The 27467-nt window shown below is 44.9% G+C and overlaps 2 protein-coding genes across 2 annotated transcripts; one reads left to right on the top strand and one right to left on the bottom strand.

The window, feature by feature from the left end:
* Positions 1-1193: 1193 nt before the first annotated feature.
* On the bottom strand, positions 1194-15153 carry LOC115459234 (telethonin-like). Its single transcript, XM_030189091.1, has 3 exons — positions 15102-15153; positions 2481-2772; positions 1194-1920 (listed from the first exon to the last, which is right to left on the bottom strand). Exons 1-3 carry the CDS (start codon positions 15151-15153, stop codon positions 1503-1505), a joined length of 762 nt encoding a protein of 253 aa, XP_030044951.1. The 3' UTR covers positions 1194-1502.
* Positions 15154-20074: 4921 nt separating this feature from the next.
* LOC115459237 (phenylethanolamine N-methyltransferase-like) lies at positions 20075-25362 on the top strand. Its single transcript, XM_030189095.1, has 3 exons — positions 20075-20264; positions 22135-22342; positions 24713-25362. Exons 1-3 carry the CDS (start codon positions 20111-20113, stop codon positions 25146-25148), a joined length of 798 nt encoding a protein of 265 aa, XP_030044955.1. The 5' UTR covers positions 20075-20110; the 3' UTR covers positions 25149-25362.
* The last annotated feature ends 2105 nt before the right edge of the window (positions 25363-27467 follow it).

Below are 27467 nucleotides of genomic sequence, written 5' to 3'. Positions count from 1 at the left end.
TGTGCACACATGTGTCTCTGTGTGTATGTGCATGTGTATGTGTGTGTCTGTAGGTGTATGTGCACATGTGTATCTGTGTGTGTATGTGCATGTGTGTATGGACATGTGTATCTGCGTGTGTGTGTGCACATGTGTGTATGTGTCTCTGTGTGCATGTGTGTGTCTCTGCATGCATGTGTGTCTGTATAAGCGTGTGTATCTATATGTGTGTGCGTGTGCGCTCACACAAGGATATTACAAGGGCATACTGAGACTGCTCATACCCTGACAACCTTGGAAAGACAGACAGCTCAGGGCAGGAATACTTGGAAGATTTGGGGCCCCAGGGATTTGTGTCCTGGCAGAAGGATGATTCTCAGTGGTAATCCCTTTGCTAACAGCTCCACTATGACACACCAGGATGTTTTGTTGTTGTTGTTGTAGTCATTGGCAGCAATCCTGAGATCAACCTAACCAAAGCCCACATCTGAGTCTGAATGGACAACCAGACACTAAGCACAAGAACTGCTGACTTTTATTTGTTTTTAATGGAGATCAGACATTAGTGTTTCAACTTCCCACAGAGTTAAAATTAGAAACATAATGTTTAAATAATGAAATCCCACCTTTTTGTCTGAGTCACAGGCTGACCAAATGCAAGAATGAGGATGACCAAGTACCAGTTCACAGGCTGTGGAGCCAATCCTGATCTTTCAATTTACTCTCTAAATATTCTGGGATTTGTAGTTCCTATATATGAGTCAAAGTTGTTTCTTTCTTACTCATAGACTCCAGCAGCTCATGAGATTCATGTTATTTTAATGAATAAAAACATCTTTAATTTTTTAGCATAACTTTACAGGCATGCTCCATCTATCTCAAAGACCTTAATGCCAAACCAGGTATTTCCCTGTTGTACAATGTGAAGATTTCTTTTCTAAGTTCTAACAGACATAAGAACATAAGCATTGCCATAATGGGACAGACCGAAGGTCCATCAAGCCCAGTATCCTGTTTCCAACAGTGGCCAATCCAGGTCACAAGAACCTGGCAAAATCCCAAAAGAGCAAACAGATCTTATGCTGCTTATTGTAGAAATAAGCAGTGGATTTTCCCATGTCCATCTTAATAATGGCTTATGTACCTTTTTAAAACCCTGCTAAGCTAACTGCTTTTACCACACTTTCGGGCAATTAATTCCAGAGTTTAATTACATGTTGAGTGAAGAAATATTTTCTCCAGTTTGTTTTAAATGTACTACTTAGTAGCTTCATTGCATGCCCCCTAGTCTCTTCTGTCAGAATCATAAAATTCTCACTCTGGGCTCAGTAAGCCCTGAGAGAGATGGTACAATCCTGGTTGTATGAATCTTAAAGCCACACCCTCCCTGGTAGCCAGAGAGCAGCAGGATCAGAACTTTGAACAGCTCTAGTTACATGGCATAGATGTAATTAACATAAAATCCCAAAAATCTCTAGTAAAGGTCCCTATAAGGCTGAGGCATCCCCAAACCTGTTCCCAGCTCAGCCTCTCTGTATCTCCTGAGACATAGATCTGGAGAAGGACCTCACTAGTCCTGTTTTTCCTAACTCCATTCGGACTGGCTGAATGACTAGGGGCAGCTCCCTCTTGATTTCAGAGATCATCTTCTTGTCTTGGCACAGTCCATTAACACTCAAGTTGCTCAGCGCCCTGTTAAACTCTATTCTGCTAGGCAGCTCTGGTGGAGGAGCCACCCACTCGACCTTGGTGCTGAGGTCCACAGGTTTGAAGATGGGCACAGGCAGAGATCTCTGGTAGGGCAGCTGGTACTCAGTTGTTCTGCCTCCCAGACGGCCCATCCTCATGATGTTCCAGGGGGTTCTCTGTACCATGAACTGGGTCTGGCGCTGCTGGCTGAATGTCTCATGCTGGCGATCATTGGCTTCCCTGAGAGAGCAGCTGTGGGGAGATCACAGAGCAGTAAGCATTAGAGAATCTGGCAGAGGTTGGAAAAGGCAGCAGATGCAACATCAAACCCATCTTCCAACCCATCGAGCCTGCAGGGAAACGTTTAACAACCAGCACTAGGCATTGCAATGTGGGAGTCCACTCCATCTAAAGCTGCTAACTGATTCCAGGTTTGTCCAACAGTTAATTCAATTCTGGCTTTAACCCAATGAATGCAGGGTCTTGTAGTCCTGTTTTTATTAGAGAACCCATGCAATGAGGTAAGCTGAGGATTGGCTCAACCCTTTCTAGCAAATCAGAAGCCAGTTGATAGCTTTATTTCTGGCCCCAATGAACCCCATTTCTGCAGTCCTCTAACCAGCAGCAGAGAATGCAAAGGGAAGAACGTATGATCTCTCTGGAGATGCTGTGTGCCCAGATAGAACCAGTACCAATACCTTAGGTCCAGGAAGACCAATACAGCAGGTGGACGAGGGGAAATGATAGATCTGTATGGACAGCGTCAAGGAAAACTAAAACTGATTTGTAAGTTTAGCTCTTGATGTACTCACCCTTGCTCAGGTCTGGAGGAGAGGGGTAAATCCTTCCATTCTGCTGAGAAATGCTCCTTCCTGGTTAAATTGTCCTCCTTCCATTGACAACTGAACTCGGGTTCACTCACAGTCCCTTTATTCTTCATTACCAGGGTATGTATGTCTCCTTCTTGCTCTGAGCTGTCTGTCTCCTCTCCCTCTGAGGTCTCTGTCCACTGCCTTCTCCCTGCTCTGAATTCTCTACCTTCCTCTGTCTCCCTCCACCTAATTCTCTTCTCCTGCCTGGTGCTCTGAGCTCTCTCTTTCCCCTCTGGGGGTTATTTATACAGACCCATGCTGCTTCTATTTTAGAAAGCTGTTTCAGTATGTGCTCTCTGTGTGCCAGGTTCCTGTACATCATATAACACTGTGCTGGGAAGTTTGTGACCAATGACATTTATGACATCACCAGTAAGTTGTATTCCTTGCACGCTAAGGCTCTGGGGTTTGGAAGCTTAGGGCTGTTTTGTCCTTGAGGGATCAGAGGGGGATAGTGCAGGCATTGGTAGTCAGTGGCCCAGCTCTTTGGGGAGACTAAAGGAAGTGGGGTCAGGGGAGGGGCCTATATCCATGCAGAAAAAAAAAACAAAGTAAGTGGATGGGACTTGATATACTGCCTTTCAGTGGGTACACTCAAAGCAGTTTACATATTGTATACAGGGACGTATTTCCTACCTGGGGCAATGGAGGGTGAAGTGACTTGCCTAGATTCACAAGGAGCTGCAGTGGGAATTGAACTCAGTTCCCCAGGACCTAAGCCCACTGCACTAACCACTAGGCTACTCCTCCATAGTTGAAAGTAGTACCTTTTATTAAATTTAGATATTAAATGTGTATCATATGTCAAAGAATAAAGTGGCAAGAACATTAAACAGTGAAAACTTCAGTGTATATATGTATGTGTCTTGGACAGCAATTAAAGTGCATTGAAAAAAGTGTTTGTAGATAATGCCAGGCCTGCAGCCAGTCTGCCTCTCTCTCACATACATCCCACTTGCCCACAGTCTGCCCCCTCGCCCCCCTCTCTCTTTCTCTCATCCAACTTGCCCAAAAATCCTGCAAAACACACAACTTATAAATCAAACTTGTCATGCTATTACAGCACTGAAAGAGCTCAAACAGCAACTCTGTCTATGAAGGCGCCACACGTCAATTGTCACACGAGCTCTAGAACACCAATAAACCTCCTCATATGGGGAAAATAGAATAAGCTGCTTTGCTACCAAAACTACATGTTAGTTGAATACAGCACCTCGGCCACACACAGAACATAGATTATCAAAAAGACAAACCTTCTATGTAGTAGAACACTGGACAAATAGAAAACAGAAATGTATTTCCTCCTGTACTGTGCAAAATATGAGAGAAGCCATAGGCGTCCCGTATAAGAGGCTTGGGGAGGCTAAGCTTCCCCAGCCCAATCGTGGACTTCCCTTGGCTGCTGGCCAAAGGGGCAGAAGCGTAGCTAGGTGGGGCGCAGGGGGAACGGTCGCGCTGCCAAACAGATCTTTAGAAGATGGCACCTAAGCGCCAAATGCTGCAGTGACCGGTCTCTGCCTCCTCCCCCCTCCCGCACGAGTCTTGCACCTCCCCCTGCCCTCACCCAGCCGCGTGGTCACTCCGGCCTGAGGCGTTCTCCCTCCGACGCCGGCAATTCACATAGCCAGCCTTAATCTGCCTGTGTCAGAGCCTCTCCCTGAGACGCGTCCCACCTCTGCGTAAGATAGGAAGTTGCATTAGAGGAGGCAGGACGCATCTGATGGAGAGGCTCCGACGCAGGCAGATTAAGGCTGGCTATGTGAATCGCCAGCGTCGGAGGGAGAACGCCTCCGGCTTTAAAAACAAGCGACCACGCGGATGGGTGAGAGCGGGCGGAAGAGACAGGACCCGGGGGGGGGGGGAGAGAAAGCAAAAGCTATGGATGGCTGGGGGGGAAGCGAAATCTACGGATGGCTGAAGGGGGGCAGGGGAGAGAAGAGTCGCTGGTGGGCAGGGAGGGCAGGGGGAAGAGGAGGGCTGCTGGACATGGTTGGATGGAGGGGAGAGCAGGGTTGTTGGACATGGGTGGATGGAGGGGAGGACAGGGGGAGAGGAGGGTTGCTGGACATGGGTGGAGGGGAGGGCAGGGGGGAGAGGAGGGTTGTTGGACATGGGTGGGTGGATGGAGGGGAGGGCAGGGGGGAGAGAAGGGTTGCTGGACATGGGTGGGTGGATGGAGAGGAGGGTTGCTGGGCATGAATGGAAGAGAGGGAAGGGAGAGAGAAGAAATGCTGGAGATGGATGGAGGGGGAGGAAGGAAGGAGGAAGGAGATGAGATGAAGGAAAAGGAAGAGAGTAGAAAAACTGCACATGGATGAAGAAAATAGGCAGAAGCTGGATCCACTGGACAGTCAAGTCTGCGGAGGACCCAGCTTTTACTTACGGATGTAGGTCAAGAAATGAAGAAGAAAGGCGGAAAGTAAAGAAATAAATGGAAAGGAAGTCCTGGAAACAGAGTTAAGAGGACAGATAGCAGCAGAATCAGATACTGGGCCAGCATGATCAGAAAAACAAAGTCACCAGACAACAAAGGTAGAAAAGATCATTTTATTTTCATTATAGTGTGGAATATGTCCACTTTGAGAATCAGGTGCTCAACATTAAAAGTTTATATTTATTTACTTATTTATGGCATTTTATCCCATATTAAACATGAATTAGGGTGTTTTGTGGCTCTACATGAGAATTGTGATATTATGATCCCTTGTTTCATATTGTTGACGGTCTGCATTTTCCGTATGGGTGGTATATTGGTATATTAGGTTCTGCCCAGTGTAATATTTATGGTACAGTAAGGTTCTGAGTGTGTTTGAGTGCTTTGAGCAACTGTCATGTCTGTGGCCGTGACCACCCTCAGACTTACCTCATTTCTGGGGGCCAGCAGCTCTGCTGGCTTCTGTCTGTCTTTGTGTTAGTCTTGTCTCTGGCTCTGTGTGCTGATTACTTCACTAGACCTCACCTGTGTGTGCTATGCCTCTCTGGGGAGCCAGCATCTAAGATGGCTGCCACCGGGTCTGTGCCAGCTTCCAAGATGGCTCCTGCCTGTCTTTCCTGTGGGCTCACTTCCTATGTGTGTCAAGCCTCTCTTTGGGGTCAGTGTACTTCCTGCTTCTGTCCTGCTGCTGGTGACTCATCAGTGAGAGCCTTCATAAGGAAGGGCTGTGCTTGCAGTCAGGGCCTTTTGCATAATTGTTATGCTCTTAGGCCAGGTCAGGTTAGTAAGTGTCTGCTGCACTACTGCTTAGCCTCTCTCTGGGTTCCAGCCCAGTTTCTTTCTGTGTCTGTGTCTCTGTTGTCCTTCTGTGGGGGGTCTTCCCTGCCACTGTCTGTCTGTGGACTGCGGGTCCTTCCTGGCTTACCCTGTGTTGGGGTGAAGCCTCTGTTCCTGGCTTACCCTGGGTTGGGGTGAGGCCTTTGTCCGGGTTTGTTCTCTGTCTGTATGCGAAGCCTCAGCCTTTGTGAGTTCCCCAGTCAGTGTGTAGAACGGCTGTGGCTTCAGACCCTTGGTCTGTTCTTCCTGGTTACTCTGTTTGCTGTGCTGCCTGCCCAAGACCCTTGGCCTGTTATTCCTGGTTTGCTCTCTTTACCCTGAACCCTGCCTTGCCTAGCCTGTGTGCCTACCCTGCTTGTATATCCTGAGGGTATATCCTGTATCCTGTATCTGTCTGGCTAGTGTGTTTTCCTGGGTGATTATTCCTGTATCCTGTCTCCTGTCTCCACCTAGCTAGAGGGTTTACCTGTGGGTATTCCCGGATCCCTGTTCTGCCTAGTGTGTTGTTGCCCTAGTCCTTGCTCCTGCTAGCTTCTGTACGCCTTGTGTTCCTTGGTCTGTCTTCTGGGTCTTGCTAGTGGCTGTGCAGCAGCACACTCTCTGAGTCTAGTTCCATGCCCTGTCGCCCTCGTGTATCCCAGACCCAGGGTGGGTCCTCTGGATCTTCAGTTCCTGCCTTATCCTGCAAGTCCTGCCGGCCGCCTGCACTTCGGAGCTCAACTCCGGAGGAACGGTGGCTAGGCGCAGGTGAAGCTGTTCCTGTCTCATCTGTTCTAGTTGCCTGCCTTGTACTACTCCAGTCCAGAGTTCCAGTACTGCTCTTCTGTGTTTCCAGTCCCCAGGTGGTCTTGCCTGCCGCTTCCACTCCTCGGCAGTGGCCCAAGGGCTCACGAACTCCAGTCCTGCCTCGAGGACCTGACAGAATGCCAAGGCCCTCAAGAATGCAACAGCAACCACTTTATTCTTTGACATATGAAACATATCTAATATCTAAATTTTTATTTTTATTTATTTTTTGTGTGTTATCAGACAATTATGGATTTAAGCTCCACCCCCTGGCCCCACCCCTAACCCCGCTCCCTTTAGCCTCCCCAAACAGTTGGGCCACCGACCGCCTATGAGAGAAGCGCATTCCCAAAGATGACATATTCCATTTACAACCAGAAAAATCAAACAAAAAAAAAGGCTTTGTATCTATTCTTCTTGTCTGAACATGTTTTAATTATTATTTATACATTTTTTCAAATTCAATAAAAGACTATTGAAAGAAAACAGAATTAGTTTACAAAATCATGGGAGACCATTACCAAAACACAAGGTTGGTCCTGCTGTCCTCTATTTTCTACCTTCTTCTGCAGGGTATCATTTCTTGATTCCTCCAGTCTTCACTTCCTTCCCTACATCAGTGATACTGATTTTTCTATGTCTTGATTCTCATCTTTCTTTACTCTTCAGTCTTCTTCACATCTCTCTTGTGAGTCTCTTTACCTTCAGTTTTGTCTCTCTTTCACATCTCACTTGTGACTTACTTACCTACCACCTTTCCACTCCGTCCACAATTGCTTATTCTCGCTCACCATTTCACTAGTCTCTTCCATTTCCAGTCCGTACTCACCCTGTCCTTACTCAACTCTACTTTCCTCTGTCCAGTGCCCCACCTCGTCATCAGTTTTTCTATTTCCTGCCCAGCCCCCCCTTCCATAAACTTTCTTCAACCCCTAGACCACCAACCCTCCATCCTCACAGCAATACATCTCACCTCACACATTGCAGGGGTGAATTGCAGTGCAAGATGGGAATGGGATATTTTGCAGTGTTAAATTGGATGTACAGTATTGCAATGTGAGATGTGCATATTAAATTGTGAGGTGGGATGCATTCCTGTGCAAGATGTGAATAGGATACATTGCAGTGTGAGGCTGACGTACAGTATTGCAGTATAAGTATTGTTGGTCGATACTGTGGATCTGGATTTTCAAAAGGCATCTGACAAACCAAACTACCTCATGAAAGATTCCTGAGGAAATTAGAAAGTCATGGGATAGGAGGTAATGTCCCATTGTGGATTAAAAAATGGTTAAAAGATAGAAAACAGAAAGTAGGGTTAAATGGTCAGTATTCTCAATGGAGAAGGGTAGTTAGTGGGGTTCCCCAGGGGTCTGTGCTGGGACCGCTGCTTTTTTAAACTTATTTATGAATGATCTAGAGATGGGAATAACTAGTGTGCTGATGACACAAAGTTATTCAAAGTTGTTAAATCGTGAGAGGATTGTGAACAATTGCAAGAGGGCCTTATGAGACTGGAAGACTCGGCATCCAAATGGCAGGTGATGTTTAACGTGAGCAAGTGCAAAGTGATGCTTGTGGGAAAGAGGAATCCAAACCACAGCTACTTGATGCAAGGTTCCACATTAGATGTCACCACCCAGGAAAAGGATCTAGGTGTCATCATTGATAATACATTGAAAACCTCTGATCAGTGTGCAGCAGCAACTAAGAAAGCAAGTAGGAATTAAGAAGGAAATGGAAACTAAAGAATAAAACCTTTGTATCACTCCATGGTGTGACCGCACTTCAAATACTGTATTCCATTCTGGTCACCGTATCTCAAAAATGGTACAGAGAAGGGCAATGAAAATGATAAAGGAGATGGGTTGACTTCCCTATGAGGAAAGGCTTGGAGAAGAGACAGCAGAGGGAAGATAGGACAGAGGTCTATAAAATACTGAGTGGAATGGAATGGGTGGATGTGAATCACGTGTTTACTTTTTGCAAAAACACTAGGACTAGGAGGCATGCATGAAGCTACTAAGTAGTAAATTTAAAATAAACTGAAGAAAATATTTCTTCACTCAACGAGTAATTAAACTCTGGAATTCATTGCCAGAGAATGTGATAAGAGCAATTAGCTTAGCAAGGTATAAAAAGGGTTTGGATACTTTCCTAAAAGAAAAGTTCATAAGCCATTATTCTGATGAACTTGGGAAAATCCACTGCTTATTTCTAGGATAAGCAGCATAAAATCTGTTTTACTGTTCTGGGATCTTGCCAGGTACTTGTGACCTGAATTGACCATTGTTGGAAACAGGATACTAGGCTTGATGGACCTTAGGTCTGTCTCAGTATGGCAACACTTATGTGCTTATGAGCTATCTGTATTGCAGTATGGGGTAAGGTGTATTGCAGTGTGAGGTGGGATGCTTTGCAATGTAAGGTAGGAGTGGGATACATTGTAGTGTGAGGTTTATTTATTTATTTATTTATTTATTGCATTTGTATCCCACATTTTCCCACCTATTTGCGGGCTCAGTGTGGCTTACAATAAGACATGAATAATAGAAATACATTTGTTACGACTAAGTTATGGATTACATTGAACAGAGTTGTACGAGACATTCGAATATCAATGGGAGTATAACAATGGGACATCAACATAGAAACATTAGAAGGAGACAATGGGAAAAAAGGGCATTGAAAGTATCATGGTACATTGTTCCGTAGGTAGGTGAATGATTGACTGGATAAAGGGATGTGGGATCAGAAGTGGATGTGTATTGAGTTGGTGAACAGTGAGTGTGGTTTCTAAGTGTTTTGGCTTTTTCCGTAAGTTTGTTCAAACAGGTGAGTCTTTAGTAGTTTACGGAAGGAGGCTTGTTCGTTAGTCGTTCTTAGGTTGCGCGGTAGTGTATTCCAAGACTTCTTGCTCATGTAGGAAAAGGTTGACGCGTATATCGTCTTGTATTTCAACCCCTTGCAAGTTGGGTAGTGAAGGTTGAGGTGAGTTCGGGATGATCTTTTGGCGTTTCTGGGTGGTAGGTCTATTAAATCAGTCATGTACGCTGGGGCTTCACCGTAAATGATCTTATGGACTAGTGTGCAAATTTTAAAAGTAACGCGGTCTTTGAGTGGAAGCCAATGTAGTCTCTCGCGCAGTGGTTTTGCCCTTTCATATTTAGGTTTTCCGAGGATGAGCCTGGCTGCTGTGTTCTGGGCTGTTTGAAGTTTCTTCAGTATTTGCTCTTTGCAGCCTGCGTATAATGAGTTGCAGTAATCCAAGTGGCTGAGGACGAGGGATTGCACTAGGCTGCGGAAGACGAATCTTGGGAAGAATGGTCTTATCCTTTTCAATTTCCACATGCTGAAGAACATCTTCTTGGTTATGTTGTTTGCGTGGGTTTCAAGTGTTAGGTGGCGGTCGATAGTCACACCGAGGATTTTTAGCGTTTCTGAGATTGGAAGTTTTAGGTTCGGTGTGTTTATCACGTTGTATTCGGTTGTGTTGTATTGGGAGGTGAGTATCAGGCATTGGGTCTTTTCTGCATTTAGTTTCAGGCGGAATGCATCTGCCCATGTGTTCATGATATGTAGACTTTGATTGATTTCGTTGGAGATTTCTTTGGTGTCTTGTTTGAATGGGATGTATATTGTCACATCATCGGCGTATATATATGGTTGCATGTTAGTATTGCTGTGTGTGAAGTGAGATGTGTATTGCAGTGTGAGATGGGATGCATTGAAGTACAAGGTGGAAATGGGGTGCTTTGCAGTGTGAGACTGAATGTACACTGCTCCAGTATGAGGTGGGATACACTGGAATGCAAGGTTGAGATGAGATGCTTCACAGTTGAATGTACACTACTGCAGTGCAAGGTAAGGTGTATTGCTGTGAAATGGGGTGGACTGCAGTGGGATATGTGGTGAAAGAGAGGGTTTTTTTGTGCACTGTGAGCCCTCGTTTTGCCCTAAGACCTTTTGCATTCCCAATGAGACCTCCCTTTCCTTGTAGTCCTTGGACTTAAACTTTGCAACCTGCTGCTTGACCCCACTCAGGTTTGGGCTGCCTATGCCCCCAGTCTGTAAAAGGAGGTGTGATGTTGTAATATTCTGTAATGCCATTAGTCAGAAGCCAATGTCCTGGGCTATCATTGGTTGTACTGTACCTGCAACTAGTCCAGACGTTATCTCACAATCTTGAGTTGAAAATCTATCCCGGCTTGACATATCCTACTGAGGGCAGGCCTATCCTGAACCTCCCCAAGAACTGGCATAGTACCTACTGCAAAGATGCCAAGGATGAACCATCCCAAAGAGTGAGATTTACCACGCCAAGGGGTGAGATTGAACTAGGCCAAAGAGAGAGATTTTTCAGATGGTACGTCTAGAATGATTTAAGTGTAGTATTGCTTTGCAAATGAATCAAGGCAGCATTAAATGATACTGGCTTTTCTTTGGAGCCTCTGAAAGAATACAAAGTGGGGAGCGATTTGGGAAATTATTTGAGCTAAAAATTGTTTTTGACCTAGTAGTTAAAAGTATGTACATCGGATTCAGAGCACATGTACTTGAAGTAAAGGGAAAAAGGACAGGGCAAAGGGAAGCAGCAGGCAGGAAGATGTGCTCAGATTTCTTACTGGTTGGACTACTTGGTTTACTTCTGTAAGGTTTCCCTCTCATGAAAGATCAATGCACTGGTACCAGTGGTGTTCCTTGGTCGGCTGCCATCTGGGGTGGACCGCCACTGCACACCCCCCCCCAGGTGCAGCATGACACCCCCTGGTTGCAACATCATCCCCCCCCCCCCCCCCCCAGCACATCACCTCCAAACCTCCCCCCACAGGTGCATTCTTCTTACCTGCTGGAGTGCTGGGAGCAGCTGCACAGCTGTCGACTCTGCTGGTTCCCTGCACCCTCTGCCCCTGAACAGGAAGTAACAGCAAAGGGAGCAGGGAACCGGCGGAGCCGACAGCCGCACGGCTGCTCCCTGCACCCCCCCCCCTGCAGCATGCACCCGGGGTGGACCGCCCCCACTGCCCCGCCCCCGGTACACTGCTGACTGGTACTGAAGCTCTGATGAGTGAGAAATAGGGATCAAAAAGTGTGAGAGTGAGAAAGCTTCAAATGAGTGTGACACACTCCTAATGAGTGAGACTTGACATCTCTGCTACTGGTTGTTTGCAAAACTTAAAACTTATTTGTCCTGCTCACTGTTTCCAACTGTTTGTTTGTTTGTTTATTTGTTACATTTGTATCCCACATTTTCCCACCTATTTGCAGGCTCAATGTGGCTTACATAGTCCCGTAGAGGCGATTGCCAATATTGGTATGAACAAATACAGGGTGAGGTTATGGTAGAGTAAAGTTCATGTGTGACAGACACATTGGGGAATCATAAGGAGGAAGAGTTATGTCCAGACAAGCTTTGGTTTTGTTGAGTTGCTGGGTTAAGGCATTTAGGTTGGATCGTTAGGGTATGCCTTTTTGAAGAGGTTAGTTTTTAGTAGTTTCCGGAGATTTAGGTGGTCATATGTTGTTTTCACGGCGCTTGGTAGTGCATTCCATAATTGTGTGCTTATATAGGAGAAGCTGGATGCATAGGTTGAGTCCTTTGCAGCTTGGGTGATGGAGATTTAGGTATGTTCGTGTTGATCTTGATGTGTTTCTGGTTGGTAGGTCTATGAGGTCTCTCATGTATCCCGGGGCTTCTCCGTAGATGATTTTATGAACCAGGGTGCAGATTTTGAATGCAATACGTTCTTTGATTGGGAGCCAATGTAGTTTTTCTCGTAGGAGTTTTGCACTTTTGAATCTCGTTTTTCCAAAGATGAGCCTGGCTGCTGTGTTTTGAGCAGTTTGGAGTTTATGATTTGTTCTTTACATCCCGCAATATACTTTACTGTTTACTAGTCCCAGTTACTGATCCAGAACAACGTTTTGTATTTGGTCTGTAGTTGAATATTTAGGAACTACATGACTCCTGAGTTTTATGGAATCTCCGACCCCGATACTCAAAACTCCAGTGCTGTTCTGAATAGTGCCGTAAAAATACTGCTGGAACAGCGCAGAATGCCATAATGAGATGCAAATATAGGCGCGCTTGTAGCACTAAGCATTAGGGAGTCCAGCGGGAGGATTGTGCTTGGCACCTGCATAGAACAATTCAATGGTAAGTTCGGCCCCTGTGCACACGCACCTGGTAAAACCTGAATGCGAAACACACATTGGCGTCTGTTTTCTGCGGTCTAAATATGTGTTTTTATTTTTTAGCTTGGACGCTTATATTTAGATGAAGGAACTAGATGCCAATGTGTGTTTTCACTTTGGGTGTTTTACATTTCTTTTAGCACGGACGTTTTAAATTTAGACGCATGGAACAGACGCCGAGTGCTTTTGCTTGAGTCTGCTGTTTCTCATGACCAGTGCTTAAGGGACAGGTTTCCTTCTGCTTCCAAAAGCAATCAGCAGATTTTGCAGAATCAGGAGAGAAGCATGAGAACCATGAGAAATCCTCTCTTCCAACACCCTAACGCCTGCTCTGATCTGGCGTTATTTTTTGCAGCGGTAAAACAGTTTTGTTTCGGGCGCTGTTTTCCTAGCATTGGGGAGGAATACAAAATGACCTTATTAACATGAGCTTGACTACATTAGCATGCTATTTGCATTGTTCATCTGCGTGCTTGTTCGTTCCCGCGTTCTGGGCATCTGAACATTCTGCACAGGTAAATGCAAGTGCTAGTATGGAGCTTACGGCCTCTAGCGCCTGTGTTTACTTTTGAGCATCGGGGCTTCTGTATTTCTAGAAGCCACTAGGGAACAGGTTGTGGGGTGGGTCATTTGCCCAGTTGGCGGGTGGTTCCCAGCGTAGACGCACCTTTGCAGATGTGAGTCTTGGGGATAGCTTTAACGTGTTTTACTTGAGGGTGTGACATGGGGTTTATTTGCAGTGAGGTGGCCAGTGCAAGCCACAGGCTCTGCAGTAGATTCTAAGGTGTAAGGCCTTCTCAAGCATTGACCTGATGGGACAGTCACTGTATGCTCGGTTGTCCACAAGAATCTGACATTGCCTCTCCTCTTTTCTGTGTGTGCTGCAGGGACTCTTTAATTCACCAGACAGCACTCACTGGATTTACTGCTGTAATTTTTCAAACCAGAAGCCCAAGTCTTTCTCACAGTGAGTAGACCCACAATTCCTCAGTAGTCTCCTACTTCCAACACATCACAACTGCTAGCGGACTGGTCACCTGGCTTCTTTCTCCACACATGCCACACTGTGCTCCTAGGGCAGAGCCTTTGAAGGATATAAATAACTCTATATCTTATCTATATCTCCAAATTCTGAGTGAAATTGTGATGTCTCCTCCTGCAGTCATCCTTGAGTTGGCTGCTATCTTTCTATCTCATGTACTCCAGCTGGGTGGTGTATTGATTGTAAGAAAGTTATTTCACAAATGCAGAAGGATTAATGGTGCAGATGAATGTTAACTCAGAAGGTATTTTAAAGTCAGGGCACTTCCTTCTGCTTTCACTAGATGTTACCTTTTTTTCAGGAGTATGAAAAAGTGGCAGAATCCTGTTTTGCTGGAGCCCACCCCACGCCTGAGCTGCTTAGAATAATGAAAAAAAAAAACCTTTCACCCCAGCTAACCTGATCGTCTCAGACAGTGCAGTGTACACAGACGGCTTCACACAGCACAGATACTTGTCAGACTGCTCAGTATTTCAGTGCACAACTGTTGCTTGCTTGCTCTCTCTATTTCTCTCCCTGCCTTATGGCCGCTCTGTGCTGTTGGGCTCTTTCAATCCAAATTGGATTGGAAAGTTTACGAGAACCATCAGTTCTAACCAGATTAAGGCAAGATCTGATTGGAGCATAACTCACAGACTGACAGCATCCCATCCATCCCGCCTTCTCCTAAATCCATCTCTCTCATGGAAGGAGGAACGTTCTGGAAACCTAAATGCACCCACACGACACCAGGTATCATTGACCAATGATGCCCAGAGACCTGGGTTCTAGTCCCACCATCATCGCTCACTCTAGAACCTTAATAGGTCATATAAATTCTCATCTGCTTTCTTTTTTTCTTCCTTTTCATCTAGCAATTCACTAACATATAAATTGTGCCCTCATTTTCACCCATGTGGTGGTTGTATTTTTTAGCTTTCTATGCCTGTAAACTGCTCTTAAGTACAGTTTGTATGAAAAGCACTGCAGTGTTTCCATTACCAGCACTGTATGGAATCAGACTAATTATTACTTCTATGCAGACATCTGAAGGAAGAAGGAAAGGTACAAACCTGGCTTTGAAGTATCATGAACCCAGTCAAGGTACAGCTTTGGGGGTCCTGAGGGTCAGTGCAAGGGCGGACAATCGGGACAACAGGGCAATGCCCAAAGGCCCACAGCTAATCATTGTGATAGATGGTTATGGGCCCATCACCCTTAAGTGCCTGGGGGCCTAGATCACTGTCAGTCCACCCCGGGTCATTGGATGCCTGCATCTAAAGCTCACCTTCAGAAACTCCAGTAAAAAGCAGGACGAGATTCTGGGGCTCATTCCCCATCGCTGAAAGTGGAAGCAAGCACTGTGGAGTCCAAAACCCCATGGTTTTCTACTGCTGCTCCCATCAAAACACAAAGCAAGACATGCATACAGATACACATACACACACATACAGAGATTCACAGAGTGAAAGCAGCAAACAAACAGACACACATACAAGGATTTGCAGAGGGAAGCTGATATACAGACATACAGATGCAAGCAAAAACACGCACACGCCCAGCATCTGTAGATTTTTCATACTTAATGATATTTCACTGACATAATTTATCATTAGGAGAGGGAGCTGAAAGCATCTGAGGGAGATAAACGTCTACTGGTGTGCACATTAATCCCTGCTATCAACACTGCTGCCCCCCACCCCCACCGTTCTGCTGCCCCATTTGCCAGATATCCAGCCTTGCCTGCTGCTCATGCCACTTCCGAAGTATACCAGACCCCCAGTCCCAGGGAGGGGGTTATAAATGCATTAGGCTGAGAGTAATAGAATTAAAAGGCCCTGGGTGCACAAGCAGGGTGGGAAGCAAAGCCCATGTTGACTTCGGATTAGAAGCTGGAGATGCTGAGACATGATGTACAGATATGACAGATATACTGGATAAAGCAAAGCCAACATTGAAGCCTAAGTCTTTTTTTTTTTTTTTAGTGGAGAGGAGGGAGAATATTTAGGGGGAGGGCAGATACAAGCTTTATCTGATCAGATTCTCCCATGGTACAGGCGGTGCAGAGCCACTGAACTTAGGGTGGCAGGCCCCACCCCACTGGAGGTTTGAATCTATGGTTGGGAGTCGGCGGACTACAAGCACTGTACCATTAAGAAATAAGAGAAGATTTAGTGTGCAGTATTCGGATAAGCTCATAAGTGATATGCAAGATAACATGATAGTTAATCCTGGAATTCATAAACCATTGATAAGAAACTGTTAAAAGAAATGGGGGTTTTAACATCTTACAAAACTGTATGTAATTATGTTGATTTTTAGTAGATTTTGGGAGAGAGTTCCAACATTTAGTGCCCTGAAAAGTGAAGTCTGCTGAAAGAACTGAATTGTAGGCAACATTTTTACAGTTTGGAAAGCGGAGTCTTAGGTAACCCCTGGTGCCAAGGAAAGCGTTGCGCAATGGGGTCAAGCTATGTAAAATTTGGAAGATGAAAACACAGAGCTTGAAGGTGACCCTAGATTTGATGGGGAGCCAGCACAACTTAATTAACAAAGGTGAGGCACCTTCCAGGGTGTCTACCCTATGGCTGATTTTGGTATCATCTGCAAAGAAGTAAGTTCCTTTCCATTCTCTATTCTTATTGCAGTTTTACATTGTACACCACCTTGGTCTGCCAGTCAGTAAAGGCGGTACAGAACATAAATAAAATTAAAATGAAGCCTTACCAGACAGCCCTTCCGCCAAAAATGTTAAAAAGAACCAGTCCCTGTAGCACACCATTGGAGAACGGACATGTCCCCATAAGACCATAGGAACTGCCATTCCAAGTCAGATCAAAGGTCCAACAAGCCTAGCATCCTGTTTCCAACAATGGCCAATCCAGATTACAAGTGCCCCACAAATTCCAAAGATCCGCTTCTTGCTTATACCTAGGAATAAGCAGTAGCTATCCCAAGTGTGCCTGGCTAATAATGGTTTATGGATTTTCCTCCAGGAACTTGTCTAAGCTCTTTTAAAACCCAGCTGTGCCACCTGCTTCCATCACATCCTCCGGCAACAAATACCACAAATTGTACACTGAGTGTACAAATACCATATTTTTATGCACATGACGCACCCACACATATAACACAAGCAAATTGTGAGTCTATGTGAAAATAAAACTGGTATAACGTGTCCATGCACATAGAGGTCTTTTTACAAAGGCACGTAAGGCCTATGCGTGTGCAACGTACGTCAAATCAGCATTACCACCTGGCTAGCGTGGGCACCTGGCGATAATTCCGAGCTTGGCATGCACCAGAAACACACGGTAGAAAAGAATTTTCTACCGCAGGGGCGTTCCTGGCAGTAATCAACAGATGGCACATGCTGGATGGTTATCGTGCGGGTAACACGGGAGCCCTTACTGCTATGTGAATGGGTGGCATTAAGGGCCGAGGCCATAAATAGATGCACGCTGGTTTTTGTTTTGCCACACGTCCATTTCCCGGCCCAATAAACCCCTTTTTTCCAGATGCGCTGGAGAAATGGTCAAGCGTGCATCCATTACAAGTGCCCACACTACCGCAGGTCACCTTTTCGTGTGCCTTTGTAAAAGGGCCCCTCAAAGCTTTCTATACCAGTTTATTTTTCTAAGACGTGCTAACATATTTGATTTTAAGGGCATTTCTTTTTAGGTTCCTGCAGGCATTATTATTGCATAAAACCTGCAAAAAAAAACTTAAAAACAAAACGAATGTTCTATTCAATGTGGAGATTGCGACATATCCGGCAATTCCTCTCGAGAGACCTCTTCCGTACTCTTACTCATTGGTTAGTCCTCTCCCATATAGATTACTGCAGTGGTATTTATGCTGGTAGTCGAAAATTTCTCCTGACAAAATTGCAGACTGCCCAAAACACAGCTGCTAGACTTATTTTTGGCAAACCACGATATGAACATGCAGAACCTCTTCGTTTTAACCTACATTGGCTCCCCATTTCAGCTCGTCTCACCTTCAAAATCTGCACGTTAACTCACAAGATCATCTATGGGGAGGCCCCTGCCTGCATGGAAGACTTGATTGATCTGCCATCCAGAAATGCTTCCTTGACCGCTCGATCGTACCTCAACTTACGCTTTCCAAGCTATAAATCTGTTCGATATAAATTGCTCCTTTCCTCATCCTTCACCTATGTCAGTCCTAAGTTTTGGAACAGTCTACCAAAGTCCTTAAAGGAGATATACAATCATCAAATTTTCAAAAAATCCTTAAAAACATTCTTGTTTGAGAAGGCATATTCCCACTACATCACTCAGCCCACACCTTCTTCCTCTTGACTGAACCTGTTTCAAACAGTTATTTCCCTTCTTGATATGTAACTTTTGTAATTTTGTAAGCCGCATTGTGCCCGCTTTTGTGGGAAAATACGGGGTATAAAGGTACTAAAATAAATAAATAAAAGGAAAAGCCTTATAAACAAACGTGCTAATTTTGCAATTAACATGTCTTAGTAAAAATATACCGGTATTATATCCTGCATATGGGGCTTTTTTACAAACCGCATTAGCCATTCCCACGTGGCAAATGAGAGAAAGCCCATAGGAATTGAATGGGCTTCCTCTCATTTGTCACACCAAGAATCACACCACCCCCTAGTGTCTACAGGGTGGCGCAGTTTGTAAAAACGCATATAATGCATGCTATATGTGTGAAAATACGGTACTTCCTCAGGTCAGTTTTAAAGGCGTGGTTACCATGTTATCACTTCTGCCTCCTAGGCCCTGATTTGGCAGTATGGTGTCCCTACATGGTTGGAAGAACCAACTGGGCCCCAAGCAACAAAGGATTATGAAGCCCAATACACTGAAGGTTGCTTCCAACTCCGTCTTTCGTCTGATCAGTGATGGGAAAAGAGGGAGCAGAAAAGCACGAGTGGGGAAGGGGTGAGACGGAAGACTGGTCGAGGAAGAGGGAGAAGCAAATAAATCTGGAATGATGTGGCCATGTCACATGAAACCCTCTCTTCCTGCAGCACCCATAAAACTGGCTCTTCTACGTTACTCATAATTCTAGACTTATTTCTACAGGTTGTCCCTCTTCCTGTGCACTCAAAGCACATTTCTCAAATGTGGCCACAACGCCTGGCGTCAGTAATGTGTATTTTAGGAAGAGTCAACAAGAGCTATTAGTCACAATCTGAAGCCACCAAAAATTCCTGCCTTCCTATGCCTCTTGACACTGGCTGTCCCACTATTTTGCAGCATTTATACAATGTTCTGCCCAGTGTAAACAGAGGGATATCATCATGAATCCCTTCTCTGTAGTCAGGGCTGGTCTTAGCAATTGCGGGGCCCTGTGCAGACCAGTTCAGTGCCCCGCCTGCCTGTGCCAACCCAATCCCCTGCCCGCTCCCCCCTGCACCCACCACCATAAGCCATAATTGATCAGTTTAAAAGGAGGTTTAGAACTCTGGGAACCCCACCTCACCCCATACCTTGATATGCATACATTCTGCTGCATCTCGCCCTTGTAGAAGCAGGAATTTACATCAAAAGGGGGCGGGATACAGCAGCGAGGTGGCTCTGGGCTCGGCAGCTAACAGGATATGAAAATCGCTGCCGCTGCCTGATGCTCTCTACTGAAATGTGGATGCACATTAAGGTACGGAGCAGGGAGGTGTGCCAGGGATACGGGGCTCCTAGGAGCATGAGACCCTGTGCGACCGCCACTGTGGCCCCTGCCTAAGACCGGCCCTGTCTGTAGTGTACAGCCAGGTTGTCAGTCTTCTCTTCCATGGTGGCATCTCAAAGTTCACAGGCCGCACTTTCAGCTAGATTCCCTGCTCAGGAGTGGCTCTGCATCTTTTCTTCTGATGAGATGTGGCAGGTAGAGAGCAGATGTATGTGCGGCCATTACTACATTTCCTTTTAAACACTTTCTGATAACTGAGGAGTTGTAGTTAAAGCCTTTTCTGAGCATGGCTAAAGGTCACCACCAATCCCCTTCCTTCTTTGAAAAAGCTATGTTCCAATTACTCAAAAACTTCTGCAAAACCAGTGGAAGGGGAGGTAGTGTGTAAGCGTGTGTTTCGAGGGCGGAGGGCAGAGAAATGGCATTAATTTGCCTACTCCCTGCAGGTAGTTGGACATTCTATCTGATTTTCCGGAGTTAAGTGGAGGGGCCAGCCACAGAAGCACTAACTGAATTGAACAATTAGTGAAGAGAAATGCCCAGAGCATGATAAGCAGCCTTTATATAGCGGGGCAGGAGCACTGTGCCCTGCAAGACTGCACACAGCTCCCTCCCAACATGAGTAGTATAGCTGCAGTGGGGGAGAACTACCAGAAATTTAACCCTCGAGCCTACCTACAGAATAATTATATGCCTCCGCGGGCAGACTTTAGCTCTGATGACTTTGTGGTGCCTTGGAAGCTACGTTGTTTGGCGGAGGCTTTTGGGACAGGTGAGTGGTGTATATGTCAGGCTGCAGACTTGTGAGGGTGAGTGTGGGGCAAGTACAGTGTGTGTAAAGGTGCTGTTATAGGGTAACAGCGTGCATGTATCAGAATGTATAGATGTGCATTATAAAGGGATTTGGATTAATTTCATGCCCACCTCTGTAGTTTGAGGTGTTACATTGAGGTATAGTAGGTATTGCTTTGTTCCCTAAGGTTTGCACTCAAAGTTTGTATCTGAGGTGGTGGGGGTTGTATCTTACCCAAAATCATAAGGATCAGCAGTGGGATATGAACCCTGGCTTCCCTGGTTCTCACCCTACTACTCTAACTATTCTGGGAACAGAGTGTGTATGGGGAGGGGGGAAATGGTGGGGGGGGGGGGGAGGAAGAGAGGAGGATGCAGGTATATATACATCAGGATGTGTCAGCCTTCATGGTACCTCCCAGGGCAATTCAAATCGGTTAGTTTTGTGCATACTATGACAGGAATGAACCTCGCTCCTAAGCCAGGGTATCATTATGAGTCTGTGTGTGGTGGTATGTCAGGGTGCAAGAACATGGCTGAATCTCACAGCGCCATTACATAGAGAGAGAGAGAGCCAGGATGCAGGTACATGGGTAGGGTGTGTAGATGTGTTTGTTTTAATCAGTCTCTTGTGCTAGACTGCTATCCAAACGCATTCCTGGCCAACAGATCTATGGTGTGCTCTGTGCTGCCATAGTACCTTGAGTAAGAGAGACATGAGCACTTCCCAAACCATGTTTGGCACTTTATGCCAGTTCTGTTTTCAGGGATACCAAAATGTGCAATGTGACCAAATGTAAGTAAATCTATCATTAATATTTACTGGATAATCTAACAAAAAAACAGATTTGTTGAGGGGCTCAAGGCCCAAAAGCATTCTTAAAATGTTAACCTGAAACAGAAAGGGAAGCCCCCCATTAGGAGACAAAAGGACACATTCAGAAAGGTGACTGCATGATCCCAGCCTGAGCAGGTCTCAGTACCTAATGTAATGACTGCAGGAAGGTTTCCTGTTCTCTTCATCCCACCCAATTCATTTACCTATAGGGTAACATAGTAGATGATGGCAGATAAAGAGCTGTACGGTCCATCTACTCTGCCCAACAAGATAAACAGGGGATCCTGAGGATAGCTAAAAATTGGACTGCACCAAAAAGGCCTGAAAATAGACTTGTTAGGGTTGCCAACTAGATCCAGATTCAGTCAACAGGGTTGATCCAGTCCTGGCCTTACCCACTTGCATGCAGGGACTTGTGGTTCTGATTTCCCCATTGGATTTCCTAAGAAAAACCAGGTTTCAGCTATCTCGAAAAGTTCTGAAATAAAGAGTCAAACTATGAGGCTGAATGGGGGTGGGAGGAGAACTCATGAATAACAGAAGGAAATATTTCTATACACACCCAAAAATAAATGCATGAAACAGTATCCCAGTGAAGGTGATGAATGCAAAAAGTGTAACAGAATTTCAAAAAGCTGGGATGTGCAAGGGAGTAAGAGAGAGAAACCCTGGGATATATCCAGATAATACTTAGTTACAAGGGGTAAACCTGGGATACACAGAGAGGCTTGTCAGCTGTAGGGGAGCGAGAGGTAAAGCCCAAGATAAGCACAGAGGATCCTTAGATGGTCCAAAATGATGAGTAAAGCCTGGGATATACCCAGAGGATCCTTGAGAGGGGTAAAGCCTGGAATAAGCAGAGGATTGTAAGCTGTGAGGCATAAAGCCTGGAATCCTCAGATGTGGGGGAGCAATAGATTAAACCCCAAAGCATCCTGAGTAATTCAGTGTCCGTCAAGGGCAGACTGAATGGGCTTGGAGGTCTTATCTGTCTATTTCTGTGTTTTGCCAGGTGAGATTCATGGTCACACTGTAATAGACATTGGCTCTGGACCCACCATCTATCAGATTTTGAGCAGCCCTGACCACTTTGAGGAGATCATAATGACAGATTTCCTGGAAGTGAACCGGGAGGTGCTGAGGAGGTGGCTGCAGGCTGAGCCCGGTAGCTTTGACTGGAGCCCATACATCAAACATGCCTGCATCCTAGAGGGCAAAGGGTGAGTAGAACTGGTAGAAAATAGGTATTTTGGCATTACAATTTCCTTCTCTGAATAGTCTGAATGTTTATTGTGCCTTATTATACTGAGAAAATCAGTACAGTACAGTCTTGATAACTTTGCTAATCCAGCAAAGCCAACATCCCCCCCCCCCCCCCCCCCCCCCCCCCGGTGACATCATTACATTGTTTGCAGGGTCTGTTCTTGTTTTCCGGCTCCACGCACTGCAAGGAAGCCATGTTTGATCTGCGACTGTGCTTCCAAAGGAACCATGCTTTGCAGTTGCTGGTACTCCTTCATACTTCCCTCATCGCCGTGAAATTTGGAGTGTGGAGAGTTTCCACTTTCAGTTCTGCTGTCTTGATGTCTGCTTCATACAATACTGTTATTGACTGGAGAAGACAAAGCAGTGAGCTTGAGAAATGGGGCTCCCATCATGCTCTGCTCAGTTCTGTATTTATGTTCTCATTGCCTGATGTAGAAAACTCAAGTGAGGCTGAACATACTACATAGCGTATGCTTCCCTGTATTTGTGTTCATAATTGCTGTTTTGTACAGTACTGTACTGTATTGTGAAACACCAACCAATAAGAGAGGTGATGATCTGCACACCTGATACCAAGCAAAAAGCAGACCAAGGCTATAGGAGTGCTGGGGAAACTTATTGATACAAATACCGACGTGGCCACGTTTCACCCTACAGCCGCATCCAGGGATAGAAACTGATAAACAGATAAAATATTCAATTAGTTAAAATGATAAAATCATATATATTTAATTGGGTATTGTTCTTACTGTTTTTCATTTTATAATTGTTTTAATTTGGAGATATTTCTAGTTAGGTTTTTTATTCAATGTTATTGATGCTTTTATTGTAAATCAATTAATATATTTTAATTGTTTTAACTTGCTTACATTTTTTAATTTGGCTAATTTTTATTAATGTTGTTTGCTGATTTTATCATTTTAACTAATTGTATATTTTATCTGTTTCTTATCAATTTCTAACCCCTGACACAGTCGTAGGGCAAAATGTGCTCACATTGGTATTTGTATCAATAAATTTGCCCAGCACTCTTAGATCCTTCCTCTGGTTTTTGCTTGCTGTAAAATATATAGCTCTGTATTTGTGCTCAAATAGCCTGCTGTCCAAGCAGTACAATTATGCCCTATACAATTTTCTTTTTTTTGTTGCTGGTCGTGTTAAACAATACTGTATTTTAAATAGCTACCCAATGCCTGTTCTTTATATATAAAGTATGTTTTCTGTACATTTTTTTAAAGGGATTACCATTGTTTTCTGTATTATCCGACTTTTCACTTATCCAAAAAAAGGCTCAGTCCCGTTTACGTTGGATAAATCGAGACTGTACACTATTATCTGAAAAAGCTATGTCACACACACAGGAGAATGTGTCCCATCCAGCACGATCCAAACTCCCACCCAAGTCCACACGCACATTGCTTCATGCCACCCCAAGGATTATTGCAGGAGCTGGCATCAGAATAGCATTATGTCTGGTGGAAAAAAAAAAACCCAAGCTGAGCTTTCCCACAGAACTGAAATTGTAATGATTTTTACTTTCAGCTCATGAAACTGGCAAGTCACATACTTTAAGGCGCTGAAGCTTCTTGCTAGCCCTTTCTTTCACCCTTCATAGAAACGGCTAGGCAGCCCTGGCAATGTCACTGCACTATCTGCTTTTTTTGATGATCTGAGCCAGCAACTGGGGGGACAGTGTATAAACGGTTTTACGATTCCTCCCACTAAATTGTCTGGGCCTGATATTCACCTGGCAGTGAGCAGCATTTTGCTGATTGCGGCAGCGTTATCCCCAGAAATTCAATGCTGGACCGTGTCTGGGCTCTGGCACTGAATTTCCAGGTATATTGGGGTGGCAAAACATAGCCAGTTAAGTACGATATTCAGCAAGTAACCAGATATTGTGAACTGCATAAAGTCAATCCCATTTATGTAGTTATTCTAGCTGGTTAAGGGCTGAATATTAACACTTAACTGACCAAGTACTAACTCCACTCCTGGAATGCCCACAACATAACCAGTTTCAGCTTGGCGCTAACCAGACATTTTCAGTGGCGCTATCTGGTTAAGTGCTGCTGAATATGCCTGTTAGCCCCAGAGAAGTGATTTAAACAGCCAGGAGCCTTTTCTGGAAGTTTAAATCATTTTAAATATCAGGCCTTCTGTTTTTTTTAAGCATGATCTCCCAACTATCCCCCCCCCCCCAACCCAATGGTTCAGATTGGCATCTCCTTCTGAGACCAAGCATGTTTCTCTCCTCCTTCGCACAGGAGATACAACACATGGGACATTTCCCACCACTCATTCCTGTCTGGCTTTCTCCTCAGTGAACACTGGAAGGATAAGGAGAGGAAGTTGAGGGACAAGGTGAAGCATGTCCTCCCAATAGACATCCACCAGCTGAAGCCACTAGGCTCTGCCCTGACAGAACCTGCTGATGCTCTGGTATCCACCTTCTGCCTCGAGGCTGCCAGCCCCAACTATGAGAGCTTCCAGAAAGCACTGGAGAACGTCACCACCCTATTGAAGCCTGGGGGCCACTTCCTGATGATCGGAGCCTTGGAAGAGTCCTTCTACCTTGCTGGAGAAGCCAAACTCTTGGTGGTGCCGGTGACAGAAGAGGATGTGAAAGAAGCATTCACTAGGTGTGGCTACAAAATTTGTGATTTCCGCACTTATGTCATGCCTTCCAGTCTGAAGATCGGTGTGGATGATGTGAGAGGTATATTTTTTGTGCATGCACAGAAGAAAACGCAAGCATGAGCACAGTCAACATCACACCATACTAGACTAGGCAATCACTGTAGCCCAGTCCCCACTGGAACAGCCCAGCCATTGACATAACTGCTAACCTGTCTAGAGCTAATATTAGTCTGCAGACTGAAACACAACTTTGCTCTCTCACTGCCTTGATGTTTTCCTCTTTGCTCAGAACCATTCCCAATTCATTTCTGTTTGAAATAAAATTAAAGGGTATTTCACCCTGCAGTCTGTGTTTCTAAATCAAGGTGATTGGCAGGAATGGGGGAAGGGGATATGGATTAAGCGCTTTTAAAAACTACAGTGCTCTCTTGCAAGAATGTCACATCTTAAGCTTGCTTAGTCTTTTCAAAAATACTAGGGGCACGCACTAAGTAGTAAATATAAAACAAATAAGAGAAAATATTTCTTCACACGTGTAATTAAATTCTGGAATTTGATGCCAGAGAATGTGGTAAAAGCAGTTGGCTTAGCGGGGTTTAAAAAAAAGGTTTGTATAACTTCCAAAAAGAAAAGTCCACAAGCTATTATTAAGATAGACTTGGGGAAAATCCACCGCATAAAATAAGCAACATAAAATGTATTGTAGTGTTTTGGGATCTTGCCAAAGACTTGTGACCTGGATTGTCCACTGTTGGAAACAGGATGCTGGGCTTGTTGGACCTTTGGTCTGTCCTAGTATGGCAACACTTATGTGCTTAAACAGTCCAGAAAATGCATACCAGACATCAGTGAGCAACCTGTTCCTTCCCAACTACTACAGCAGAAAGTACATAAGTAATGCCACACTGGGAAAAGACCAAGGGTCCATCGAGCCCAGCATCCTGTCCACGACAGCGGCCAATCCAGGCCAAGGACACCTGGCAAGCTTCCCAAATGTACAAACATTCTATACATGTTATTCCCGGAACTGTGGATTTTTCCAGGAATAACAGTGAATAAAAGTGAAAATGGGCAGACACCACTGCACATGAGAGAGTCAATATTCAAAGCGATATAACCAGCCAGAAATGGCTCCTGGACAATTAAAATCACTTGCTCAGGGCTAACCAGTCATTTTCAGTGGCACTTAACTGGTTAACACCTAAAGCAAACCGGCGATGTTGGGGGCATTCCAGGGGTGGAGTCAGCACTTAACCCGCCAATCTCACCCCATATGAAGGACCGCATCAAAGTTAGTCCTATCTTTATGTGGTGCCCCAGAGCGGGTTTAGTGCTGAATATCGCACTTACTGGCTATAGTTCAGCCAGCTCCTGAAACTCAGAAATTGATGTGGCCCAAAACTGAACTTCCAAGCAAAACGCTGAGCGCCGCCAGCTGAAAATCGACCCCTTGAGGTTTAAGTCTGAATTTAAATATATAGTATATTAACAAGCTAAAAAGATTTAATTCCAAACATAATTTAAAGTCATTTCTAGAATCCTGCTGGGTGGAATCTGTTGAAATAGATTTTTTTCCAATAAGATCATAAGGGTTGAACTGATCCACCAGGTGAAGGATGGAAAAGACGCAGCATGGAGTGACTGTGTGTACACAAGCAGGTCTCCAGTGCTACTTGAGGCTGTTTATCACAGCTTTGGATGCTCCTAGGCTGAAGCAATGTCCAGACTGGACTGACACAGAGAAACCACCACCGAGACATCAAAAACAAATAGAGACAATACACTTTTTAAATAAAAACAGTTTTAACGTTACAGCTTGGTGGTGTAAGTGCCACTCATAACCAGTAAACAGGAAAGTAAAATAACACAGATAGAACAGAGAACTTATTCACCACAAAGAAGAGTCACAGCCCTGAATATTTTCAGTCAAAACATTAAAACATGAAATTTGGCAAGACAGGCAGGCAGAAGTTCCTTCCATCCTTGGCCAAACCAGCCATTAATCTGATTTTTATTATAAGCCACACTGAACTCAAACTTGTTTGGGATAATGTGGGATATAAATGTCACAAATAAGAATAATAAGTACTGCCCACACCCCAGAAGAGCTCAACTGAGCTGTCCAGCCTTCAACTGTAAAGAGTCCCTGATAAGCAGAGTTGTGGAAACTCCTGCACAGGTCAAGGTATCTAACTGCCAACTTCTGGTACCAGCTCTGACAATCCTCTGCATCCTCCTTCCCTCTCTATGGAAGATAGTCCCATCATTGTCAGTAACAGCACCTACAAGAACTCTCAGGAAGCTTTTAAAAAGAGAATGGACAGAAAGTGAGGATCTGATTTATACACCAGACCTACAGTGATCTGACTCTTGCACTCTGACAGACACAGTCTCAGCTTTGGAGCATCCATGTACATGTTAGCTAAGAGCGCCACCTGG

The sequence above is a fragment of the Microcaecilia unicolor genome, unplaced genomic scaffold (assembly GCF_901765095.1).
Source record: "Microcaecilia unicolor unplaced genomic scaffold, aMicUni1.1, whole genome shotgun sequence".
NCBI classification, from domain to species: Eukaryota; Metazoa; Chordata; class Amphibia; order Gymnophiona; family Siphonopidae; genus Microcaecilia; species Microcaecilia unicolor.
This window is presented reverse-complemented; position numbering and strand designations above follow the sequence as displayed.

Bases quoted from the DNA above. Each gene is read 5' to 3' on its own strand.
- LOC115459234 (XM_030189091.1), bottom strand. From the start codon at position 15,153: ATGGGGAATGAGCCCCAGAATCTCGTCCTGCTTTTTACTGGAGTTTCT. The intron at 2,773-15,101 runs GTGAGCTTTAGA...AATAACCCCCAG, and splicing joins TTTTACTGGAGTTTCTGAAG to AGGGGAAAGAGAGAGCTCAG. The intron at 1,921-2,480 runs GTGAGTACATCA...ATCTCCCCACAG, and splicing joins TCCTCCAGACCTGAGCAAGG to CTGCTCTCTCAGGGAAGCCA.
- LOC115459237 (XM_030189095.1), top strand. From the start codon at position 20,111: ATGAGTAGTATAGCTGCAGTGGGGGAGAACTACCAGAAATTTAACCCT. The intron at 20,265-22,134 runs GTGAGTGGTGTA...GTGTTTTGCCAG, and splicing joins GGCGGAGGCTTTTGGGACAG to GTGAGATTCATGGTCACACT. The intron at 22,343-24,712 runs GTGAGTAGAACT...CTTTCTCCTCAG, and splicing joins TGCATCCTAGAGGGCAAAGG to TGAACACTGGAAGGATAAGG.